Source organism: Columba livia, chromosome 1 (assembly GCF_036013475.1).
Source record: "Columba livia isolate bColLiv1 breed racing homer chromosome 1, bColLiv1.pat.W.v2, whole genome shotgun sequence".
NCBI lineage: Eukaryota > Metazoa > Chordata > Aves > Columbiformes > Columbidae > Columba > Columba livia.
The window spans coordinates 109,228,607-109,246,835 of record NC_088602.1 but is presented as its reverse complement, the minus strand read 5'-3'; the positions used below and the strand labels follow the sequence as shown (position 1 = coordinate 109,246,835).

The following is an 18,229-nucleotide window of genomic DNA, read 5'->3' as shown; positions in this document are numbered from 1 at the left end:
TCTAGTTTAACTCCGGAAAGTCCTGTGAAAGAGTCATCGAAGCCTTGCAGCTGATATTTTTGAATACTTTGCCTGCTGTGATGTGTTAATAATGGAGGTGTATTAAAACAAGCATGTTGTTAGTTGTTGTCTGAAGACTGGAGAAATTACAAACTGAATAATTCAGCATTTCAAATATGAAGTGAGCTCCTCTTGCACATGCCACTGTGCCAAGAGCTAGTGCAGGCATTTTGGTGGCAGCCACTGGTGGAAATGATACATGGCCACTCTTTCCCAGTGCATCCCCCTCTTTCCCAGTGCTGGGCTCCTTTTCCTTGAACGATGGACCAGTGCGAAATATTAATAATTGCTTAATACAGCCATTATTAGAGCAGATTATAAATACCGAGTATGCAGCACAACGTGCTTTGTGAAGAGGAGTGTGGAGCTCTCTTCCTAAGGCAAATGCAGATTTATTGTACTGTTTTTGGATGTTATCAAAACATGGGTGATGCTCAGTTTCTGAATTGTCCTGCTTGATTGCAGAAGCATTTCTTGCAGGCTTAAAGATAAGCACTAGCTCATATACCTTAAGTGAAGTGAGACCTGGATCACAAATAGCTATGCTCATATCCTTATGAAATTGGCCTGTGGAAATGAAAGGACAGAAGCTTTCATTTGCTTAGTGCAAAAATGACAAAATGTTACTTGTGAATGTGTAGAAGGAGGAAGCACAGACATAGGAATTATTTTCAAAGCAGTCATAGTATTTTGTGTAGAAAAGAGTAAAAAATCTTTCTTAAAATGGCTTGGGGGAGGTGGTAGGGGAGCTCCACTAATAGAAGAAAACCACTAAGATTTTATTGGACATTTTCTTCTTGCTTTGCAGATAGTAGTATATGTCTCCTGCAATAATCATTAGTGCCTTTGGAGATCTCAAATCAGCATGCAATACCAGCCACGGATCACTCTCCATTTTACCCATCTCTTCAGAGTCAAATAAATCAGCAGTCATTTCTTAGCGCAATAAGAAGTGTTAATAAGTTCTTCCTTATTAATTTGCTATTTTGAGCCATAAATGCTTGTTGAAAGTTGTGCCAAGAATTTAGAAATTAAGCTGAGATTTGCATACCTACGACAAATCTCAGCCCTTGGGTTGCTCCCCTCAGCTGCGCAAGCCCGTGCAGTTCCCTGGTGCAGTGCAGCAGATACTCTGTGTGGAGAAAGGGCTGTTATAAGGTTATTTTCAGTATTTGTCTGAAGCCTTAGAAGTCCAAAGCCATTTTTGAGAGTTTCTCAGAACAGCAAATTATGCTATCATTATCTGAGGGCGGGAGAGAAAGGTTGAGCAGAAATTGCTGTGGCAGCGACTTGTGATGGATTGTGCAGCATCTGTGATAGACGAGAAATAGGCTGCACCATTAGGGACTTTTGTCTTTCGAGGGTGAACCAGCCTTAGCTGTTCGACACAAATTGCCACAGACCTGGTGGTTAGAAAATCACAGAATTTCACTCCAGACTCACCTCTCTGTCAGTGGATTGTGCCCATTTCAATTGAGTGCAGTGCTCCTAATAACATGTCAATTAATTTTAAGTTGCACAAATCTTCACTCTGCTACCAAGACTTGGAAAACAAGCTTCATCAGTTGCTCTCTCTGGGACTTTGGAGAGGACTTAATTTAAAGCACTCTGTATGACTTTTGTTCTTCTTTTTTTTTTTTTTTTTTTTTTTTAATGTACACTATTTAATTTTATAAGTGGTTTTGGATTAAGAAGAAGAGTAGTTTTGCTACATAGTTCGCTGAGTCTTTAAACCCACGTTGCTAAAAGTTTATGCTGGATAATCTAATTGTATGGTGCTATGGAAGATTTTGCAATAGGGCTGTGATTCTTAGGTGTTGTATTATTTATTTTTGCATATCATGATATTTGAGTCTTACAGTTATTTTAAGCAATTGAAGATTAGTGAGGAAAGGCTAATGGAAACAAGCATAAAGGTGGTACTGAACTGAATGTTTGAACACTCAGCTGTATTGCACTAGCCAGAGTTAAAAAATCTGGTGATAAAGGGTGTATGTTATCATTTATATATTAGACATCAGCATATAAGAAAAGTTTTATTCTTATTTTACTTTACTGGAACCAAGACCCACTGAAAACAAATCGATCCAGAGGGATTAATTTTAGTATTGTCTTGTAGAAAAGCCTTGCTGTGAACTGAGCCTTGTATAGGAGAGGCCATCCTGCTTTGATCCACATGCCAGGCTTTAGCTGCAGGTTTCTGGATTTCACTGCAGAATGACTTTGCTGCTGTATTTTTTTGGCCAGCTCTGCTACCCATCAGTCCCCAGCTGGGTTCGAGTCTCTGTATTTTGGGGGGATCCAGGAATGTTTTGCAGGTGCATGGGTAGCCAAAGCTAATGGTAGTCAAGGAACTTATCCACAGCTCAGTGCAACTGCAGAAAATTCAAATTTCAGCTCAGTTCAGGGTGGCTGCCTGTGCTTGTTTTTATGGACTGCTCTTATTTCTTTGAGTAATTGTCGAAGGCGGTTACCTCTCTTGCATTCTAAAGAGATTGTCCCAAAAGTCATGGGAAAGCTGAATCAATTAATTACACATTATTTCAGACCAACGCAGAGCAACGTTTGCTTTAACCCTTTGTCTAATCCTTTGTCTGTATGTCTCCAAGGGAAGGGCTTTCCAGACTGCTCTGAAAACACTCACCTGGGTGTGTGAGCCCACAGAGGGGGAAGGTCTGTGGCTGGGCAGGCACTTTTGGGCACCCCCTGGCTGTTGTCCTCAGAGCTGCTGAGGTGTTCTGGAAGAGCTTCAGTGCTGGCTGAGCGAGCAGAAGTGGGCATCTCTTGAGCTTTGGACAAGGATTTTGTAAGAGCGTTGTTGGGAGGAAACCTGAAGGACAGCTCGATGTGCTTGCAGTCAGCAGTGCTACTGCTGCTGGTGGGCTAAAGAGCTTGGCCAAAATAAGGTAAACTGTTGACAGAGGCCAAAAAGAGAGTTTTGATTGTTGCTCTCCCAGTGGCCAGAGTGACTGCATCTGAGCCATCTCCGCCAATGGCTTTTTAGTTTCCCAGATTGCCTTGTTGGTTGGGGTAAATTCCTGTTTACTAGATTTCAAACAGCAGAAATCTGTGTTTAGATGGAAACTTCAAAGCCAAAAGATTCATAATTTCCTCACAGGCCTTGTATTGTAATGATGTAAGTTGCCACTGAAATCTAAAATGTAAACATCAGATGTTTTTCAGTAATCTTTCTAGTCAACTTTAGATATCGTCTGTGTTCAGTCTCTTGTCATCTACAACAAATTTGATCCCTCAGCTGTACTGTAAGTTAAACTGTGGCCCATGGGGCTCACCATCTGAATCTCTTGTCCCCATGTGGAGGGGAAGCAAATGAGATGCTTCATTTGATGGTCATCCGAAATGATACTAGGAATGGCTGAGGGAACTGGAGCTGCTCAGCCTGGAGAAAAGGAGGCTGAGGGGAGACCTGATCTCTCTCTACAACTACCTGAAAGAAGGTTGTAGCAAGGTGAGTGGCAGTGTCTTCTCCCAAGTAGAAAGTGATAGGCCATGAGGAGATGGCCTCAAGTTGTGACAAGGGAGGTTTAGATTGGATATTAGGAAAAATTTCTTCACAGAAAGTGTTGTCAGGCATTGTAAGAGGCTGCCCAGGGAAGTGGTGGAGTTGCTGTCCCTGGAGGGGTTTAAAAGATGCATAGATGAGTTTCTTAGGGACATGGTTTAGTGCTAGAGTTAGGTTATGGTTGGACTCGATGATCCTGAGGGTCTCCTCAAACTGAAATGATTCTGTGGTGAATTTATTTACATCTAATTTGGTTTAGATATGTGGCTGAACACATCAGGACTGTGATGGTGGCTGGACGGGTTGTGTCCTGTCGACAAGTAGAAGTGTACTCACTGAGAAGAAAAGGCTGTTTGCCTTCCAGATAAGTAGAGAAATGTTTTTGCCTGGATATTTAAAGATAACAGCAATTGTTATGAGGTTTGCTGTTGGTTGCTCTTGGTATGCTTTCAGCTGTGAAAACGCCTACGAATGGAACAGATCATAAAGTTATCCTGGCATAGCATCTGAGAGTGAAAGTCCTGAAGTATTTCTTTGTTGTAGTTGTAAAGAAATGTGGAAATAATAAGGCAGCTGTTGTAGCGGCAGCAGCAGAGGGTGCAGTACCATCTGTGGGCAGTCCTGTAGACCTCTCGATGGTGACGGCAAGTTAAAATAGCTTTGTTTTCTGGGATTCATTCCTGGCAATGCAGTGCACTTGGACGGAATGAAGTCTTTAAACATTGTCATTGAATGATAAAGGAAGGAAAGTCTTAACTGAAAAGGTCTGTATTTTGGGTAGCCTTGGCTTGAGTGTATCAGTGGAAGCATCAAAAGAGATGTCTGATAGCAGTTAATTTTTATACATTCACAAAGGAGATCATGGAATGGCCTTTCTCCCCATTTTCTTCATTGTAGTTTGACTTCAGGATTTATCTAGCATGCATTTCTATTGTTTTTACTTAGGTGCTAAGAGAGTTCCCAAATTTGAGAATGTATTTTCATTGCCTATTAAGAAAATGTTGTGGTGTATCCACAGGAGATGTTATCTGCTTGCTGCTAAGCTCAAAGCTTGTCACTTTTTCAGCTGTTTCAAGTTACTTTTTGCACCTTAGGTGAGCTTGTTGAGCTTCTTTATGGATGATGGGGGGAGGATTTTCACTAACTGTTACTTATACCAAAGCCTTTTATCATGGTATTTTAACATGAGAACAAAACAGAGTTGTATTGCTGGGATTCCCAAGTTAGATCATTTGTTGACAAGTAAGTCACAACAAATAGTTTGTTATTAATAGCTTCTTCAGAGAGTGAGGTAAATCCCACCTAACAACATGTCATTATGTAAAAAAAGGAAGCGGACTTTTCTGTAGTACACATTTGTATCGTATGAGTAATACGCAAATTGAATTTTGACTTAAGCAAGGAAAATTACTTCAACCCAAACCAATGGGGCTTGTTTTTTTTTCCGAAAAAACTTCTCAATCTGTGGAGTGTTGAGACTGAAATTTGACAAAAGATAGGATAAGAATTGTCTGTATGAATAAAAAACTGCAAGATTCAGTCAAATGTTTTTTAAGCAGGCTTGTGGAGTCTTGCATTATAAATGTTATAAAATGTCGGGTTTTGGGTTGTGGTTTTTTTTTGTTTGTTTGTTTTTTTGTTTGTTTTTTTTTACAAAAAAACTCATCAGAGTATGTGTTTTAATCCACGTTTGACTGGCAGCAATAGAGGGACCATTCTTTCAGTGTGAAAAAGATTTTGACAGATTGAGGAAACCTCTCCTGTTAAAGTTTCCTTGTAAGGACTGAGCTTCAAGTTACATTTTATTTCAGTTTTCTATACACACAGAGTGTTTTGAATGGATTTTAAAAATAAACATGTTGAAACACATTGGAGTTCAGAGTAAATGTCGTTCTAAATAATGGAATCAAGCTTATAAATGAGTGTCATATTTTAAGTCAGAAAAAATGTGCTCTCAGGATGAAAATATGCTGATGGAAATGCTGCTTGTGTGAAGTGTTCCTTGAAGTAATTAACAGCTTGGTTGCTGAAGTGATCTAAAATGATAAAAACACAAGGGTGGACTACCTTTCTCCAAAACGTGTCCTTATTAAAAACAGTGTTGTTCTTCAACGTTCCTGTGATCATCCTGTATTTTCATTCCCAAAGGGGGCTGGTGCAGCTTCTGTGCAAAACGCAGTGTTTGCACTTGAGCTGGAGAGGAACTCTCTCCGTTCCCTCTCACTAATAGTAAGGCTTAGGTACCGTTCTCAGCTCAGCCTCCAGAAAATGAAAGTTTTAGGGACATGTGCTTATTTTGATTGGCTTCGTGCCAGTCTTGTCCAAATTCCAATGTGGATGGTTCTATCCTGCCTCCATCAAGCTCGCCTTGCAGTGTCAGTGTCTTGGGGATGAGGGGGCTCCAGGATCATGGCTCCGCTGAGTGGGCAAGAGTCGGAGGGTCTGGGTTCTCTTCTCTCATGCCCTGGACCTTCGATGTGCTGTGTCCCTAAATAAGTTCTCGGAAGAGAAGAGGTGAGTAGGAAAATGAGCAGAAATCCTTGGAATTACTCCTGGCTTTAAAGAAGCATATTTTCAATGTATAAAATGTAGAGTGTTAACCGTCTGTAGCATGGGCTTTATGAAGCTCACATCTCATGTCCAAGAGAATGAAAAGCTCTTGGCAGGGACATGCGTCAGAAGAAACTCGGATAAGCCCTGTGGAAGCTTCCTGCAATCTACTTGTTTGGGTGGGGTGGGGGGACAATTCTGTATGTTCCATTTGATTTGGGACATGATGCATATTCTCTTGCTTTTACAGTAAGATTTGAGAAGCAGGTAAAACAGCTGTAACCAAATTCTTCATACTCTGCAGATTTCTGTGGGATTTCAGTGTGATTTTGGCAAGGCTGTGTATGCAGCATTTTGGAGAGTGACCTGCTGAATATCTGCATTTCCATATGCAGATGCTGAGGAACTGATTATCTGCAAGGAATGCAAAGCAGTTCAGTGAATAAGTAAACTCATACTTTTATAAAAATCTGTACTGTCTGTTGGTATCCTTATGCGGAGTTTTTAATCTGGAGTAACATGTTTTCAGGCTCTTTAGTTTTGTGTTCCAAGTGTAATAAGCTTTAAAATTTCACTCATAATCCTATACAAATTTATTGGCACAAGCTGTATTTATTGACCTGGAGAGTTTTTTTTATGTGAATTTTATAGAGACTAGTGAATATGAAAGACAGGTAGGAAAATTTTAGGTGGGTCAATGCTGTTCTTTGAGCATTCGTTTTCCAAATAGTGAGAAGGAAAATGCAAGGAGGCTTTGGAAAGAATTTCCTTCATCTCTTTCACCCCTGCGGGCTTTTTGCACACTCCTAAAGGCATGTGTTTACTGAAGATGATGCTAGGATTTTCTTGCAAAGGGAAGACAGAATGAATTATCAGCAAATGTACATAACAACCTCTGACCTAATTCTGTAGGCACTGCTGTCAAGAAAATAATTTACTTGATGTGGAGACTGTCAGGTATTTCTCAGGAATGGTGATTCTTAAGCTCCCAATAAGACTGTCATTAGATGAAAGCGTCCACCTTTTCCACATCGCGTGTAGATCAAAGATTCATTAGCGTTTGTATATTAAAGACAGAAGGTTGAGCTTAGGGGATGGGATTTCTTTCAGGTATACTTTAACACTTTTAAGAATTAGCATGCATCAGCAGCCTTTATTCCCTGGCAGAGTTTTTCTAGCCAACACTCCTTAATAATTGAAGTCTTTTGATTAACAGTGCTGACTCGCATATCTTGGTAGCTGCACAGTTCAGATCAGTATTTTTTGTAACTTGCGGTATGCTGGCATTGCCAGTCTTCCTCCTTGAAGAGAAGTGCTGCGTGATTCGCATTCTTGAGTTTCTGTGGGCACCTGCAGCTGCCTGGGGTCAGGAACAGGAGAGAGGACTTGACCGACCCTTGCACTGACTGAGTATTGACCACTCTGCTCCTGCCCTACCTGCACACTCTTTAGTGATTGACAGCAGCTGTGGGGGTTTTGGTTGGTTTTTGTTTGTTTGTTTGTTTTTAACCTCTGCTCGGGGCTTGAGTTTTTCTAGTATCTAAAATACTTCTGCTGGTTAGGCTTTGATGTGAGACTTACGAGTTGTTTGAAAATGGTTTTAGCATTTTGTTTCATGCGAAGTGTGCACTGACTCGTGAGCCTTTTAGTTCTCGGTGTTGCCATAGAATGTTCTGCTTGGAGCCACTGGAAAAGCGTTTCCGTGTCCGTGGAATGAGGTGCTTTCCCCTGGATGTGCAAAGGTGTGATGGCACGTGGAGCCCTGGCGCAGGCTGATGTCAATGGTTCTGGGTGGTGCCAGGAGGAGGGAGTTTGGGGAAACTCTGGGGTGCTATGGGGAGGTTTTTGCCTCACAGCTCTCTGCAGCTCTTACCACTGTGTTAACTGAGCTGCTAAGCCTTGGTAGTTTCAGTTCCTTGCCTTGTGATTTAAAACCGTGGTATTCTTTAATGTAAAACGATGATCATGCAGAGCTCAAAACAGTCAGAACATTTTGTAATTAGGACTTCAAAAATATGCTATGTATGTGTTGTCTTGTATCATAAACTAAGCCATCTTTAATTCCTTTTATTTTGAGTGTTGGAACTGCACTTGCTTGGAATAGCTAGATTTTAGTGAGTATTTCAGGTGATGTTTTAAAAAACCCTCTAAAATAGGTAAAACTTCTGGGTTTGAAAGGCAAGAGGGCAGAATGAAATAATTACAGAAATACCCCTGTTATGAAGGAGCAGAGCTGAAGAGCCTAATCCATAGCAGAGGACCTTCCTCTGCACAGCTGGGTATGTCCCTGCTCCAGCAGCACATTCCTGTTGCCTTCCCAGGCAGGAATCCTCCTGGATCCGGGATGTGACGTTTCTTACTTCACTTTAAATAACGAAGAGATAGATACGTAGCCCTGGACTCCAGGTAGCATTACAGACATCTGAACAACGATCTGTTCAGAAAGAAATACCTATTTAAGAATGTAGCAAAACTCGTCTGTAACAAGCAGATCAAAGACTCTGTAAACACAAATTAAAAAAAAAAAAAAAAGGCAAGTGGGTCAGGTGAATGACAGAATTTTGAGATAAGCTGTTGATAAGCTGCTGCTTCAAATATTTGTCCTTCAAACAGTTACAAGAGGGTGATTGATCCAGAAGGGAGCCCAGGGTTGCTTGGTGGTTTTGCTCTGAGCTGTGTCATTGTGGCCGCTTGGTCTCCAGAGAGCGCTGGACCAGGTGTGCGCTGTGGGATGGCAGAAGCTTTCCAGCATGTTCCTTAAAACGCAGAGGCATTTGACGATCTGGAAAATCTTTCTACCTCATGATAGCATGAGCAAGGATAAGTAAAAAAAAAAAGTGCTTTCTGGGGTTAGGCTGTGGTGGAAGGTGCAGCCAAAAATTTTCCTTTAATGTAGGAGCCAGTGATGCTGATTTTCTTTTTCTTTCTGAATGAGTTGAGTATGCCTTCAGGTTTTGTGCGTTCTTCACAGACTCTAACAACCTGCATGGAGATTTGAGTGCCTTTGGGCTCAGTTTGCCCACAGATAACAGGCGGTTACAGCGAGCCAGAATGGACAAAAACTGCACCAGCTGGTTATAGATGATGCTGTAGCAGCATTAATGGCTAAATGGAAAAGCAAAAATCCAAGCTCTGCCTTTTCTTTACAGCTGAAAACCTTTGCTTTGAGGCAGCAGGATGGTCATCTCAGCTTGCCCGTAGGATTATGGAATAGTTGTTTCTGATTTTACCTCTTTTTCTACTTAGAGAAAATAAACTTGAGCTCTAGGCTCATGTTTAGTTCCTGAAGTTTAGCTCTTGCAATGTAATTTAGACCTGCCCAGGGTGTTTGAGAGGTCAGTGCTCTTGGAGACTGCAGTGGAAACTTGTTTTGGAGAGAACTGAGGAGAGCTGGAACAATATCAGATTGTGCTGGGAAAAGCAGCTTCATGCGGGATGTCTTCAAGGAGCAATTACAAAAATAATACTCACTGTCAGCCGATAGAGCAGAGCAGTGAGTGGATAATAAAGACAAAAATCTGCTTTGTGTTCCAACATCTCAAGATGTAAAGCTTTGCTATTCGAAGTTTGCACGGAGATGATAATTTAAAACAGCCACCCTTCTGAAGAGCTCATAGTTACATTTTAAATTTTAATGTTGATGAGTTGGAGGTTTGTTTTTTGTTTTTAAAGATTATATATTTTTATAACCATAGAAAAACTTATAGCCTGTCAGAAGAGTGTGCAGGCATTTAGATCTTGCTCTTTCCCCCCCCCTTCTTATGGCTGCTGGTTAGGGAAGTTGGTGTGATTCATGTATAGAACATGTTTTAAGCCTACCTGCTGAAATCCCATTGAACTGAGTGGTGCTGTTCCAGAACTAACTGAGAACAAACACGAGATAGACACTACAGCTTACCATCCTTCTCTGAAAAGTATTGTTATTACATGTTGTATGAAATGAACTTTTTTCCCATAATTGGCAAATGACTTGTGGAATTTTCATATAAGCAGTTATGCCTTCAGTTTTTAATCCACGCAGCATTGTGTTCTTGCCTTGCAAACAGATAAATTTTTGACTAATTCTGTTTATCATCCTGAGGTTAGGTTTGGCAAGCAACATCTGTAACCTGCCACCACGAAAAATGATTTCCAACATGTTCTTCATTAAACTTTTCTGCAATATTCAGCTGTCACTTGAGGGTTACAGTTTTCTGCTGATGATTTAAAAATTGCAATGAAAATTGACTGTCAATACTTCTGTGTTAAAATCCCTTGAAGTATCAAGGTATGCAAGTTGTTTTGATTTATTATACATGTGTGTCTGTTTAGCGGTGCACGAATAGAAAATATCAGTTTTTTGCTTGCTAGCTTGCTGAAAAGTATGCAACCTGAACTGACAACAGGAAAGGATAGAAAGAATTTGTTTTTAAACATCAGTTGAATGAAAGCAGAACTAATGCTTCCTGTGTATTGCAGAGGATGTTTTCAAATATCTTAGTTTCAAAGTGTTCTCTTTGTCATTGGAGAAAGAGTCTAGTTTCAGCTTGAAAAAATACCATGTCACATTCGTGTACTATGCCCATAATTCTGATGGATCTTGGAGTCTGTCGCACAAACAAGCTTAATTTCAGTATTGCATATCACCGAATGTAATCTGCCCATCAAGAGGCTGTGTGCACTGACCCTGTAAAAGGTAAAACAGGAAAACAAAAAAATAATGTAGTATTAAGTTTAAGCTGCTGTGGAAATTTGAGCAGGCAGCATGTTGTGAGGAATTAATTTTGGATAAAGACTAATCTGCAGCCTACCTCTGTGGTTGCTGGAGCCAGGGGCTGCTCCCATTAGCAGGGTCCTGATGCAGGCAGAACAAAATGCTGTCTGGAAGGAAACCAAGATCCTCTCCTTTAACTGTACAAGTTGATAAGAGTAAATGCTTGTACCTGCAATCAATCTGTATGAACATCTGCAATTAATTGTGTAATAAATTTGGCTACCCTGTCAGCTTGCGTCTTTTGCTCTGGGCCATTAACAAAGAGATCTGGAATTAGTTACAGAAATAACACAGAGGAGCCTGTGCCTACAAAAGATGTTTCTGTTGTTACCACTAAAGAGCAAAATTACAGCAAGGCAATTTCAGGTTCATTGGCTGTAAGTGTGCTTGAGAAACAACACTGCATTTTCGAAAGATGGTATATCCTTGATAAAAATTTTTAGTCTGCTCAATGGCGGAATCGCATATTTCTGTGAAATGGTCCTGATGCTCTGCCCAGGCCTCCCAAAACAGGACGAGTACAGTGGTTGGCTCTCCTGATAGCAGGCCCAGGCTGCGGGCAGGTGGGCTGCTGTTGGGGGACCCACTGGTGCTGTGGGGACCCTACAGTGGGCAGGGTGGCTCCCTGTGACAACAGGGAGCCCTCTGCAACCTCGGGGTCTGCACTGTGCCATCTGTGCAGGTGGATGCGATGTGCTCGGCTCCTTCCTGCATCCCGGATAGGTCGCAGCTCTCCGCTGAGAAGTGCCCCTCTGCCTGCTTTTCAGTCCCCAGCACGCTCACATTTTTAATCGTGCTTTGACACCATCCCTCTTGAGCATGTGCCAAGTGCCCTGTATTCCCACCAGACAACAAAAGAGGTAAGGGGTGACAGGTGCAATTAAAAGAAAAAAAAGCCAAAGTGACTTCAGAAAAACGATATGTAGAGGAAGGGGAATGGCAAATGCCGCTGGTTAGTTGAAGTTGTCTGCATACAGAGCATCAATCTCTTTTCATCAAGCAGTAAGAGGAAAAAAAAAAGCTTCTTGACATATCTTGCGATTAAGGAATTAAGCCATGCATCTCTGAAACTCACAGGAAGAGAAGGAAGCCAGAGCTGATGCAGTCAAAGCAGAAGCCACATCCAGAGAAGAATTTGCTTGAAGATAATTCTTTGATTAGTATGAATTATCATTCCAAAATATTTTTTTTTTCAGAAACTGTTTCACCACTATGTGTGTATGTGTACATATTTACATGGCCTCACGTTGCGCCATGAGAGGTTTAGATTGGATATTAGGAAAAAATTCTTCAAGGAAGGCGTTGTCAGGCATTGGAACAGGCTGCCCAGGGAAGTGGTGGAGTCACCATGCCTACAGCTGTGTAAAAGACATTTAAATGAGGTTCTTAGGGACATGGTTTAGTGCCAGAGTTAGGTTGTGGTGGGACTCGATGATCATGAGGGTCTCTTCCAGCCGAAATGATTCTATGATCCTACATGTAAAAATAAATTAGAAAAACCAGACTATTCATTTGTGCTGTTTGTTTGTACACATGACATAGAACACTTTCTGCCATGCTGTTGCAGGTTGGGAGCAGCCCACGAAGAACCAGCACAGCTCTGCTGTCATCCTGCACAGAGGCGATGAACCTCGCCAACTAGGAGATCTTGCTGGGTGTGTTTTCAGGAAAGCAATTTGCGGCTTCCTTTCACATCTGGGGGGAATGAGCCTTTGTTCTAACCTCAGCATCCAGCTGAGGTTCGTTTGTGAACATTTGGGAGCTCTGTGGCTGGGAGAACTGGCACCTGTGCTTAAAACCTGCTGATAGCTCTTGTTTGTGTAGCTGTTGTTTGAGCGTGTGAACGTGGAGCTGTTTGCTTCATAGAGGTGGCTGACTGAAGCAAACAGTGAAGTATATGTAGAAATCAAGCTTCAGTACTGTGACTGTTAATTTTTCACAGAGAAAAGTTGTGTTCAAGCAGTGCAATGGGCTGTTTCTTGTGTTGCGCTTATGTTCCAGTTACAGTAATTGTCTGAACTGTTGTAAAAGCTATTAATATTAAATACAACTTTCTGTGAATACCATAGCATCTGTGATGGAAATGTTTTACTGGACACTGTACTTAACAAGTTATAATTTCTCTGGCTACTAAAAATCATACATAGAATAAAAACCTGTGAGTTGTTTTAGGATAGCAGCGTCACCCAGGAATACTTCTGAAAAGCTGAACAACTACCTGTCTCTGATATACTAAGGGGAATCATATCAGGCAGCAATGTCCTGAGTCAAAACAGGTACACTTAATAGAAAACTTTAAATACAAAGCATTTTGCATTTTTAAATTTGTTTATGTAGAGGTGTTTACATTCCCTAGAAGAGTGAAACACATTTAACCAACAGTGTGTCTCTTCTCTCTTAGATTACAGAAGTTTGTGGAGCCAAGCGCGTGGGTTATTTTGGTCCTACTCAATTTTATATTGCTTTGAAGTTAATTGCAGCAGCGCAGTCGGGGTTCCCAGTACGGATTGAGAGCATTAAGAATGGTAAGTAGGAAATTTTGCTTGCAGTGCTGTGCACTTGTTTGTCACTTTCTTTAATGCTTGTCAGCTCTCTGAGGTGGTAAACTTTTCTTCTAATGTGTCTATGAAACAATTGCACCTTGAGGAGCAGAGAAGGAGTAGAAAGTAATGTTACGTTTTCTAAGTGAATGGTAGAAAATTGCAGTGAATTACACGTATGGCAAAGCTGAGATGACATCCCCCTCTGGAAAAGGCATTTACTAAAGGAATGGAACAAATGGCAGCTGATCAGTGCTGGGGATGCATTTCTGTCTTACCTTTGGCTTCTAATCTTGACAGCTGTGCAGAGTGGGAGCTGATAGCTGCTTTGGGTGGAGGCACGTAGTGGGGGACATGGGCAGCTCAGAGTTCCACCTGTGCAGGGCAGCTTGCAATGCTCATCTGTTTTAGCAAATAATTCTGCTGAAATAAATGGTTAGTGGTGACAAAACCATGCTTCCTATCAGTAGGTAGGAAAACATGTATTAGATGTAATTTAACACATCTTTGTTCTTCCCAGTGAAGTGACAGTAATGTTAAATGTACCATTTTTGATGGAGAAAAATTCTTCTTGAAAGAGGCTTATCACACGCAAGCGATGAAGAGAGAAAGCCACGTCCCTTTTAGCTGTGACTAAATGGAAGGAACTCAGTGTTCTTGCCTTGGTGATGCATGCTCTGCCTCAGCAGGGCGCAGCCTTCAGAACACATGACTTTTCACTTGGGCTTGAGCCTGAACAGGTTTGAACCCTTAGCTCCCATATCCCAGATAGACATTTGGACCATGCTGTGAGGCTGTGCTCCGGACAAGGTGCTTGTCACCTTTGCACTGAAGGCAGTGGTGCAGCTGACCACGAGGTCAGAGAGGAGGCAGGAAAGGCAGGACCTACCCATAGCCTCGCAATTGTGTCACTCTGCCCACCACAGTTTCTGCTTTGCTGTCCTTGCTAAGGGGGGAAAAAAAAAAAAAGTAAAAATAACTTGTATTACAAGGCACAGGAAGGAGGCTTCCAGGTCTGCCCCATCCCAGGGTGGGAAGCTGGGCTGGCAAGCACAGAGTGGTTGGAAGGGACCTCTGTAGATGATCTAGTCCAACCCACCTGCTAAAGCAGGTTCACCAGAGCAGATCACACAGGAATGTGTCCAGGTGGGTTTGAATGTCTCCAGAGAAGGAGACTTCACAACCTCTCTGGGCAGCCTGTTCCAGTGTTCTGGCACCTCAAAGTAAAGAAGTTTCTCCTCGTATTCAGATGGAACCTCCTGTGATTCAGTCTGTACCCATTGCCCCTCATCCTATTGTTGGGCACCACTGAAAGGACTCTGGTCCCATCTTCTTGACACCTACCCTTGAGATATTTATAAACATTGGTGAAATCCCCTTTCAGCCTTCTCCAGGATGAACAAGCCCAGCTTTGTCAGTCTCTCCTCATAAGAAAGATGCTCCAGACCCCTCACATCTTTGTAGCCCTCTGTTGGACTCCCTGTAGTAATTACTTATGCTTCTTAAGCTGGGGAGCCCAGAACTGGACATGGGACTCCAGATGGGGCCTCACTAGGGCAGAGTAGAGGGGGAAAAGAGCCTCTCTTGACCTGCTGGTCACTCTTTTCTTAATGCAACCCAGGATACCGTTGGCCTTCTTTGCCACAAGGGCACATTGTTGACTGATGGGCAACCTGTTGTCAACCAGAGCTCCCAGGTCCGTCCCCACAGTGCTGCTTTCCAGCAGGTCCACCCCCAGCCGGTACTGATGCAAACCTGTGTGAGCTGAGCTCCAGCAGCACAGAGCTCCCAACCAAGTGCTCCCAACAAGGATTGGGTGCAGCTTTCACAGTTTGGTTTGGTGCCTCTCCAGCAAGGGGGTTTAAACAAGGGGCGCAGTGGGGCGACCTGGATTTGCCTGTCAGTTTTCCTTACAGACAGCTCATGCGTTCTCTTGCATTACTGTCCTTTTAAAGGATGTTAATTTGGAAACAAACAAGCAACAACAACAAAACAAACAATCAAAAAATCCAACAAAACCCAACAACCTGAATTAAAAACCTGAACTGAGATTTACTGTGTTTGTTTTACAACTCCACATAATCCACAAATCTGAGTGAAGAAGGGTACTTGCAGTCCTTGTATAGATATTCTGCTTACTTACTGTTACCGAAATGCTTCCAGTGCTAATTACATTTTCTCTTGAAATGTATGAGTGCCTTCAGAAGGGGGTGAGTAACATGCAGAAAACTCCAACTGATCTATTTTTCTTCTTGGTAGTAGCTGCAGATGTAAATGATTACAGAGGTGATGTATGGCTTTGCTTGGTTTGAGGCATTCTTTTAATTTTAATTGTATTGATTTTTAGGGTGATTGTGCACAAAAATAAATGGTGTTTCTTCAAAATAATGGTGAATCATCTTAAAGAGCAGCAAAGTGTCACTCATCTGCCGTGCAGGGCAGATGTGACATGAGACCTTTTGCCGTGGTCATCTCACCAGACCTTGGTGTGATCTCTGAACCCTACCATTTTTAATTTGCTCCTTTTATGATGGCAGCATTGAGGATACTGTGATCCTGGCTGATCAGTTTATCAGCCCCACAGTTTCTGTGGGAAACTATTCTTTTCATTACAGACAATGTTTTGAAGGCAGGAAATGAATTTGCTCCTTGCTTTAATGGCATGAACAAGGCTTATTTCTTTCTCTTTGCATGGAGAGATTATATATTAAACTAGAGAATATAGCTTTGTGTAACCTTTACATTTTTATTAAGATAAAATTATCACAGGAGTTCCACACTTACAAAATAAAAATAGTACTCTTTTATAGATAAACTTTTCATTGGTTGTACAAGACGATACTGCTTGCAGCACTTTTAATGTTCTGTAGTCTCAATTGAATTTTTCTCTCTTTTAATGAAGAATTGCCTCTGCCGCAGTTTGTGGCGCTGAAAAATGACAGTGAAGTACGTTACGGAACTCCAGCAGAACTCCATGGAGTTAAATTCCAGGTTCCACATACAAGTTTGGAAAAAAATTCCTACAAAAGAACAGATGAAGGGGACAAACAGGTAACAGGCTTTGTCTCCTTCAGGCCACTATGTTGTTACTCATCCTCTTTTGGGTCCAGTCCTGTAAATTATTACAGTAACATGGACTTACTCAGTTTTGTGGTACTAGATAGGAGATGAACCCCTGACATGCACATAATCCTCACCGGGGCTGTCCTCTGATTTTGGTGCATCTCAGTTGCATCCCCGAAAGGAATTTCTCTATAAGGGCTTGTGTAAAACTGTCAGCCCTGTAATATTCTGTATTAGTTTTTTCAGTGTTGTCCTCCTACTTAGTCAGCCACTTTTCCTAGGAAAGAAGCAACAAATAGAAATCTGTGTGAAGCAGAACTGGAAGGCGAGCAATTTCTCATGGCCAGTATGATCCTTAGTTACGACAGAAATATTCAGCTGGAGAAGAGGTGTTGAATCACCAGCCACTATTTATGGGTGGGATAAGGCCACCAGGTTTTCTTCCATTCTGATCTCCTCCAGGAGTACTCCAGAAGAAATGTGCTTTTCTTTTGTCCTCAGGGAAACATCACCCCAGCACCTGTTGTTCTGAGTTGCCAGTTTAACAAAGCTGTCTAAGGGAGATTTGTACTACCTGTGTTTAGGAATGCTGAGAGTGCTTATCTGGAGACAGGCGGCTTCACAGAGCAACCTGGATTTGCATAATTTTCCCCAGGCCTGACACCTCCTCTTCTGGTACCGTATCAGGTCATGTTGTAAATGCCTGGTGGCAGGCACTTTATCTTCCCATAACATGTGCACATGTTTATCACACGGTGTATTGGCATGAGTGATGACATTCCCAGCCGGAGGTCAGCCAACAGGAATGAGCTGATGACAAGATACACAGGCGGAATAACAGGATGAGGAAGAAGAGCATGTCCGTGTATCTGCCTGTGTATACTGACACTGAAGCAGAATGCTGCCCTCGAACCCCTGGCTCCAGCTAGGTTGTCTGTCCTGCGTTATGTTTTTGGTTTTTATGCAGTAAACTGTTTTAAGATCATGTCCTCTTCTTAAACAATCTGTAAGTCAAGGTAAAGAGAACGCAGTAGGATAGATACACAATAACACCTACAAATCCACAGAGTGCTTAAAATACCAATTCAGAGATATATTTTAATTTTTTGGGTTTTACATGAAAAAATACTCTCCCACAAAGAATGCACTCGCCTTAACTGTGTTATGTACATTCAAAGATGCCCACTCACATTAAGCATTCTACAAATATGTCTTCAAGTGTCTTCTGAAAGTGAAAATACCTTAAGGTGTTCATTGTAAAGCTTCACTATGGCATTGCCACGCTTTAACCCTAGAACACTCAATACCAGATTCTGTCTTGACCATCTTTTGTTTTTTTAAGGAGCCTTTTTCCGGAAATAAAAGACTTCAGGGAACTACAGTGTTCGCCTTTTCTTTGTCCCATCGTGCCGTACGCATTCAGATTGCTGTGCAGGATGACTTGGTTGTTTTACTGTTGTCTCAGAATTCCATTTTGTCTTGGTGTGTTTTTGAAATAGGAGCCCAAGTCTCCACCGATGTCTCCAATCTGCTCACCTCCTGCTTCTCCATCTACTTACCAGAGAGTACCCTTAAGTTATGGATATGGTAAATCAAGAAGTGGGCTGGAGCAGCAGCATGGAGGTAGGATAAAAATTAGGTTGTGCACATTGTATTAAAATATTCTTTTCCTTCTCTGAAGCATACAAATTTCAAATGCAACTGACAGTCAGCCTAATGATTTTTAACATTTAATTAGAC

At 41.8% G+C, this 18,229-nt stretch overlaps 1 protein-coding gene across 5 annotated transcripts in view; it reads left to right on the top strand.

The window, feature by feature from the left end:
- The window catches only part of REPS2 (RALBP1 associated Eps domain containing 2), a 103,165-nt gene that overhangs the window by 23,788 nt on the left and 61,148 nt on the right, over positions 1-18,229 (top strand). For all 5 annotated transcript variants that reach the window (XM_065072357.1, XM_065072350.1, XM_065072345.1 and 2 more), the window contains exons 2-4: positions 13,288-13,411; positions 16,329-16,477; positions 17,989-18,112. In XM_065072357.1, coding sequence (XP_064928429.1) covers positions 13,288-13,411; positions 16,329-16,477; positions 17,989-18,112 — 397 coding nt within the window. The remainder of the gene's footprint in view (positions 1-13,287; positions 13,412-16,328; positions 16,478-17,988; positions 18,113-18,229) is intronic.